General features: G+C 36.8%; 1 protein-coding gene across 2 annotated transcripts; it reads left to right on the top strand.

Moving 5' to 3' along the window:
• Window positions 1-362: 362 nt before the first annotated feature.
• C2H9orf152 (chromosome 2 C9orf152 homolog) lies at window positions 363-6,741 on the top strand. Of its 2 annotated transcripts, XM_086741792.1 has the most exons (3): window positions 363-603; window positions 699-880; window positions 5,603-6,741. In XM_086741792.1, exons 1-3 carry the CDS (start codon window positions 491-493, stop codon window positions 6,172-6,174), a joined length of 867 nt encoding a protein of 288 aa, XP_086597918.1. In that variant the 5' UTR covers window positions 363-490; the 3' UTR covers window positions 6,175-6,741. The 2 variants fall into 2 exon arrangements, with proteins under 2 accessions (XP_086597918.1, XP_010114249.2); XM_010115947.2 differs by having other exon boundaries at window positions 540-880.
• Window positions 6,742-6,972: the final 231 nt, after the last annotated feature.

Here is a 6,972-nt window from a genome sequence, read left to right on the forward strand (position 1 = left end):
GGGGCAGAGTAAGGCATTCCTATCTCCAGCCCCCCAAATCCAAGTGCTGTTGGCACATACTGTTTTCACTCTGCACCCAGGCCTGAATACCTTTAAACACATACTTAAAAGGGAGCAATAAGCACAAAATTATTAAGGTTTTCAATCCTCCCACCCCACTCCCCCAAGAAGCAGCAGCAAGAATGAAACTGGATGGAAGTTAAGGAAGGGAGAGTGGAGAGGAAAAGACACAAAATACATGGAAAGTAACCCGAAGAAAAATTTCCTTAGTGGAATTACTGTCTTGGGGAGGTCATCATGACAGCATCCCTTTAAGAATTAGTATTACTACATAAACCAGTATTACCCAGCCCTTTGTGCACCTGACTGTTCAATGAGGTTTTGTATTTCACTGTTGTTTTTGGCAGAGCTTCACATGCTCACAACCTTAAGTCAACATTGAATCCAACTATCCAGTTATAATCATGAACTCTGTATGCAGTAGCTCCAAATGCACCATATGAAAACAAGCCGACTGAAATCCACAACTTCAGAGGAAATCACACAACTTCTGAAAGAAGTCACCATACTTGCAAGAAAGTTACTTCTTCATTTTAGGAAGATTTCAGATGCTTCATACTTGATTTGTTGTTTTTTTTTTTTGCCAGCACAATGAAGGAAATCTCCTGCTTCTGCATAACTTTTTCTTCCTTCTTGGAACAGATGGTGGAGGTTTACAAATACATGACTGGTATTTTTTCAGTGACTCATACCTCAGAGCAACAGGCTTCAGATCATGATAAGCAGCCAACCAAGATGGATGTAAGCTTGCTTGAGGAGCAGTATGACCATGTAAAACAGAAGCAAAAACTGCAATCGCACATTATTGTATTTAAAACAGGTATGTTTATACTTATAGGAAACAATGCAAATGTAGATGTGTTGCTTTAAATCCTTAGTAACTCCTAGCTTTGTTCTTTTTATGCTCAGCTTCAAGAGAGGTACAAAGTGAATTCCTTTTCTGTCATTTCAGTTTTTTATTCATTTCACTGCAAGGTGGTCTTCTATCAATTAGCTTCACGGCAGTGAAACACTAAAGTGAATTTGAAATATATTTGAGATAAGATTTTACAGCTTTTATATCAGTAAAGTAAAATTCTGAACATAAATGGTAACTCTTTCAGGAGCCACGTACTTCATGTCTGTCAGCAGTGTATTTGTCCAATGTATTCTGTAACATTTCTGCTCTCTTGAATGCTTCCATCAGAACAAGCAGTTCTGGGTCTTCTGTCTCTTTTTCCCTTCTTCTTTATCTGCGTAAAGAATTGTGTCCTACAAGACTACAGGAAGCAATAGCAAATATCAAGTGACTAGCACAAGTTGAGATTTTGTTAAAAAATAACTTATACTAAGAGTCATAGTGGGTAACTAAGATACAAGCTTTGAACAAGAGGTCTCAGTTTGAAAGTGTTTTCACTGCATATTGCTTGGAAAGTATGTAAACAGAAAAACAAGTAACAACATGTATCACTCATCTACCTGCTATATCAAACAGATTTTTTATAAGAAACTTCCAAATATTTTAAGGTTTTTAATTAGACTACTGCTTACAGTATTACACCAATATATTTTCATTTACTTCCCAAGTTAAAGTGATATTGAGAATACTAAATCAATTAATGAAGTTGCCTTCTGAATTTAATTTCAATATGAAAAACATGCTTCATTCACCTCTTATATTAGTATTTAGCTGAACAAATGCAGAAATTAGGTTATTTCATTCTTTAAATTTTCCTCTACATTTTTCAGCAGTTCTAAATTTTGGTAGTGTCAGACTATATCATCAAAACAATTGAAAAAAACACATAATTATGAACAAGAGATTCACTTCTTCAATATTCTTTCATCCAAATGTCCAGAAAATCTTATGTTAAAAGAATTTCAGTCTCTGGGAGGAAGAAAAGGATATATATACACAAGCTTATTTTATCAGGTCTGAAAAGGCAACTAACTTGAAGATAAAACAGCCCATCTAATCAGTTATAGCAACAATGTGAGTCAGTTAAAGAAAGGAAGCAGAAGCCTGTATTCAGATTACATTCAAATGAACCTTCAGATATAATTAATGTAATCAAAGCAGAATTTTTGCAAGGACGTAATTTGAAGATTAAAAAAAAAAAAGACATAAGAAAGTAGGACTGGACAGTTTCTGGGAAGTTTAAAATTAAATAGGGCTGGAAGTTCAGAAAGATTTTCATATACATACACATAACTCAAAATATTCACAAAATCACATAACCTACTGCACTGAACTTCCATCTTTAAACAATCTGTGTGGAAAGGCTTAATGTCACTGTTAGAAGCACCTGAAGTTGGTTTTTTTTTTTTTATTATGCTGAGTTCTCTTTGTCCTCAAAGTTGATCTTACACATTCCTATGGTTTGGAAGCTGCGAAAACCTATTGCATAGCTCAGCACTCTGAACCTGTTATGAGCATGCCAAGCAGAAATGAACTCTCCCATATCGGAACAGCCTACTGCCCTACACTCCTTAAGTTACAAGTTTAAACTACCCAGAAATTCCAGCTAGTACTAAAAGGCAGTCCACATATGTACCAGTATTTTGTACTGGCAACAAATTGTTTTCCCTACCTAGAGGGTAAGATTATGGCTGGGCTGGGAAGGGGACGACAATGACAGCACCACCACAACCCCACACATACACACAAACTTCAGAGGCCAGACACAAAAACTTGATGAGATTCAAACATCATGGGAGGGCACCTTCAGTCCCTCATGGTCTTAAAAATCCCTGCCAAAGGTCTTTATTCTAACTACTAAATCCCTAAATTGTTTCTGCCAGACAGACCAGCTGTCCTTCCGTGATACCACAGGGATTTTGAGCATTTCAGGCTTATTGCAGTGTATCTGGAATGGTAACTCCAAGTCTCCTTGAAGACTTTTAGCTTTGTTTGTCGCTACCTGTTTGCCAGAGTCATGACATTGTGGACCTTTAAACAGAACTTAAGATTCTCTAACTTCTCTAGGTCTTTGACTGGTGAGTTAGCTACCAAGAAGTCACTTGAAAACAACTTTCTTCTGTTCCTTCCCCAATACACGCAGCCATGTTCACACTTCTGCATGTTCTTTATTATTTGAGAACAAAGAGTATGTCAAGATTTAAAAGTCACCAGCTAGGGGATAATACAGCAGCATATTCATTATTTATTGGCTAAGAAGCTGAAATACAGTATTTACTTTAGGAATTAAATGGGAGCATTCAGCACGTGGGGCTCTGAGTGCAGAAATATCTTCCAAGAATTTCCCAAGCTAACTTGAACTAAGATACATTTTTGTCACCTTAAAAGTAGCTGTCTTTGATGACAGCATATGGAAAAGGCCAAATGGTAAACAACCCTGCAAAAAGGCTATTATGCACAATTTAAAAAAAAAAAAAAAAAAAAAAAGAAAAGAAACAGACCAAAGATCTGTCTAATGAAAGCTTTGTTTAGAAGTGCAGAGTGCTGAATGTGTGTTAATTCAACACACAGCGGTGCAGGACTCTCACATTCCTATCAGCGGTCATTGCTCAATTTTGTGTGCCGCACCTGTAGCCAAGGAATCAAACCAAACCTGACCTCAGACCCAGTCTAGACTATTAAAATTGGGCTACTTTGAACTCTCTAATCAACTCAAGTCAGATCGTAATTCTTCTGATGACCAGTTTATAAGGTTCAAGATAAAACCTGAGGTTGCCTATCAATGCCCGTTCAGCCAAGAGTGCAATTACATCCACAAGAACATGCAAACCTGCATCACCTCAGAATCTCTCGGCTCCTTTCTATCACTTTTTCTCTCACATATGTGGAACAAGCCCTAACTTTTGTAGCTTGGTGCTATTCTGCAGCTGTTCTGCAGAATGCCCAGGAATCTATTTTGCAAGCGGACTTTTTGCAGACACCCAAGTTCAGCTTTATTTCCTGGATAAAGTCCAGTCATAACTTTAATTCTCACTGTTTCATGATAGAGAACTGTGTGTTCTCATTTCTGTGACTGATTTCACCCCAGGAAATTCTGTTAGCATACTTCACTGTATAGACATATGCACAAACACATCTATATCTCTAAGCTCTGCACGTTCTTTACTCTTCTTTCTCCTCGTAACACTGCAGAAGAGTGGAAGATGTGGGCTGACACTGTTGTCACTCCCAGAGCCATGCTGCAAAGCAGCTCTTACCAGATCAACCCTACGTGGCCAACCCAGGGAGCAGAAAAAATTCCGTGATATTATGCTGGTGGGAGCTAAAGACAGTAGTGTAAGCCCCTCCTTAGCTAAAGCCCTGTTGAACAGGTTCATTTACTGCCAGTAAATCAGCCGGTTCTGACATCTTCAAATATTTCCTTGTAAAGATGGTATGAAAGACAGCTATAAGAGAGGGGCTGGGCAGGGGGGGTGTGCTGTTGGTTTTTTTTAAAGGCAGCATCCCATTTGAATTAGCTTAATTTCAAATTCAAGGTTACAATTCTTTTAAAATGGCTATTCAGATATTCTGTTTCAGAATATAATCGGCACTCTTCTATGTGTTCTTTTTTTCACTTCATAACTCATACTGCGACAGACACCATTCCTGTAACTCAACCCTGTAAATAAGGTCAGCATTCTGCAAAACTCCTACTTTAAACTATATTTATACTAACTGAAATATATTTCATTAGTGCTTGCAGTGTCAACAGCACTGTTTATCTTTAGTGGTTCAGTTTCTATTCATTTTCAAGGCACAGAAAGCCAGCCATGTTCAGTAATTTGATATCTGCTACATGTAATTAAAGTAGCATTAGCATTTTTATCCCTAATATCTTATACATTTCTAACAGTTAACTTTCATACTGCTTTAGAAATTAAGTTACAGGAATAGCAGAAAAAAAAAAAAAAAAGAGACCAGATTCTCTCCTACTGTTACAGCTACTCTATACCATTTACGGAGCAAGCAGGTTTTTCCTCTAAGTGATAATTCAGGCAACACTAGGGTGATAAGCTATTTACTTTTCACAGTATATATAAACTACAATAGTAAAATTGCAGTAAAATTTTAAAATACAAGCCTGTATGTTAATGATCCCTTATAAAGAAAAAGAAGAAAGAAATTCACAACTTGTCTTCTAGAAGCGATCACAGTATTTTAAAGTTGTGAATACAAACTTCAAACACTATCAAACAGAACATTTTTGTATTTCAGATCAGAGCACCTACTAACACAGGGAGCAAGTCCCTGCTCACCTTAAGAATTTTTGCTCACAAGCCGTTAATTACTGAAAGTCAATTCTCAATCTGTGTTGTTAATGAGTCTTAGAGTACCACTTAGATCAATATTGACTTGATAAATCTCCATTTTCATTTGACTAACTCTAGGGTACCATTTACGTTCTCAGAACTGCAAAACCGAGCATGAAATAGTTCTTCTCCATAATCTAGCATCAAAAGAACTTGCACTACTCTCAGGCACAGACAGAAAGAGTACAGATAAACTCATCTGTTAAAGCTGTTCAGTTGAGTTTATGCCACAGAAATTAGACTCTTAATTTCGGCCACTACAGTAATGTACATGTATGCATTTCTGTTGTAGGTGAATATGAATCTGTTCTCCCAGAATCAATGGTCAATGCTGTTTTAATAAATAAAAAAGTTGGAAGATCAAAGTCATTTACAGAACATGCTCCTGTCAGAAAGGTCAGGCTGGAGATGACCACCAGTGGCAACGTACAAGATAATTCACCATGGCGTACCCACCTGGGAATCCACCGCCTGGTGCAAGCCCCTCATCAAGGAAGTCTCTGGGATCTTTCCCACTGCAAGAACAGACCATGCAGTTTTGACAATCAGAGACTGATTTCAAAGGGAAATGGCACACTGCAATACAAGGAATTAGAAAGAGCAAGTGAACTATCTGCGCTCAGTCAACTGGGAAGTTCAAGTATGTTTAACAGTTTCAGCAAAGAGAATGGCAGCACCATTTCAAGCTACTGCCAAAAGCCTCCTTTGAAATCAGGCACTTCAACAGTTTGGACACATCAACATATTTCTTCTACAAAACGTACGCCAACCTGCAACAAACTAAACTTTTACCCTTTCCCTAATAAAAAAGGGCCCAAAATTTCTGAAGCAGCAAGGAGGCTTGGATTATATGTCTCACAATGAAGACATTTAGCAATACACAAAACTTAAGTAAAAAACTTGACTAAAACATAAAATAGCAAAATAGTCTTCCTAGTTACACTGATTGACCTGCTGAGGGTCTACCAATTTATTAGCGAAAGATCTTTACTATATAATCTGTTGCTTTACAGTACAGCACAGTGTAAAATGAGATGTTCTCACGAAGATGCTGAGCTATGATAGATATATCTCACTTCTGTTATTTGAGATATAAGAGCAATTTTATCTTTTTTTCCCCCTATTTTTCCAGTTACTGATTTTAGAAACTAAGATATTAACACAGCAATATTTGAAATATCTGAAACAGCTATACCAAAGAGTAGTAGGACTACTTACGAAGCGACTAGGCTAAATTACAGTATGGTATGATTTAATTAGACAGCAAACAAGTAACAGATGAAACTGTATTGAAGGTGACTGGTACACAATGTATGATTTCATCCTTCACCTTCCTACAAAAAAAAAAAAAAAAAAAAAAAAAAAAGATATTCAAGATACCTTCTGATGTGTGTATTTTTAAAATCAATGAATAAAACCTCTGCTCATTTCTATTGTTAGTTTAATGGGACTTAGTAAATGTCATCTTTTTTATATATAAATTCTGTAATAACATATTGTTGGTTCCCATCCATCCCCAGTATTTCATTAGAAAACAAAAAAAAAAGTCTGAAGTAATTACTTAGCTCCTCGATACAGTTTACCAACATACCTTCCTTACCAGAAGTATAACACTTCTTTCTGCTGTTACAACTGTATGTGCACAAAGGGGGTACAGCCATT

This window comes from Chlamydotis macqueenii, chromosome 2, assembly GCF_036417535.1.
Source record: "Chlamydotis macqueenii isolate bChlMac1 chromosome 2, bChlMac1.mat, whole genome shotgun sequence".
Taxonomy (NCBI): domain Eukaryota; kingdom Metazoa; phylum Chordata; class Aves; order Otidiformes; family Otididae; genus Chlamydotis; species Chlamydotis macqueenii.

Coding starts and splice junctions, on each gene's coding strand:
- C2H9orf152 (XM_086741792.1), top strand. CDS start 491: ATGCACCATATGAAAACAAGCCGACTGAAATCCACAACTTCAGAGGAA. Junction 604..698: donor CTTCTTCATTTTAGGAAGAT/TTCAGATGCTTC, acceptor TTCCTTCTTGGA/ACAGATGGTGGAGGTTTACA. Junction 881..5,602: donor CATTATTGTATTTAAAACAG/GTATGTTTATAC, acceptor TTTCTGTTGTAG/GTGAATATGAATCTGTTCTC.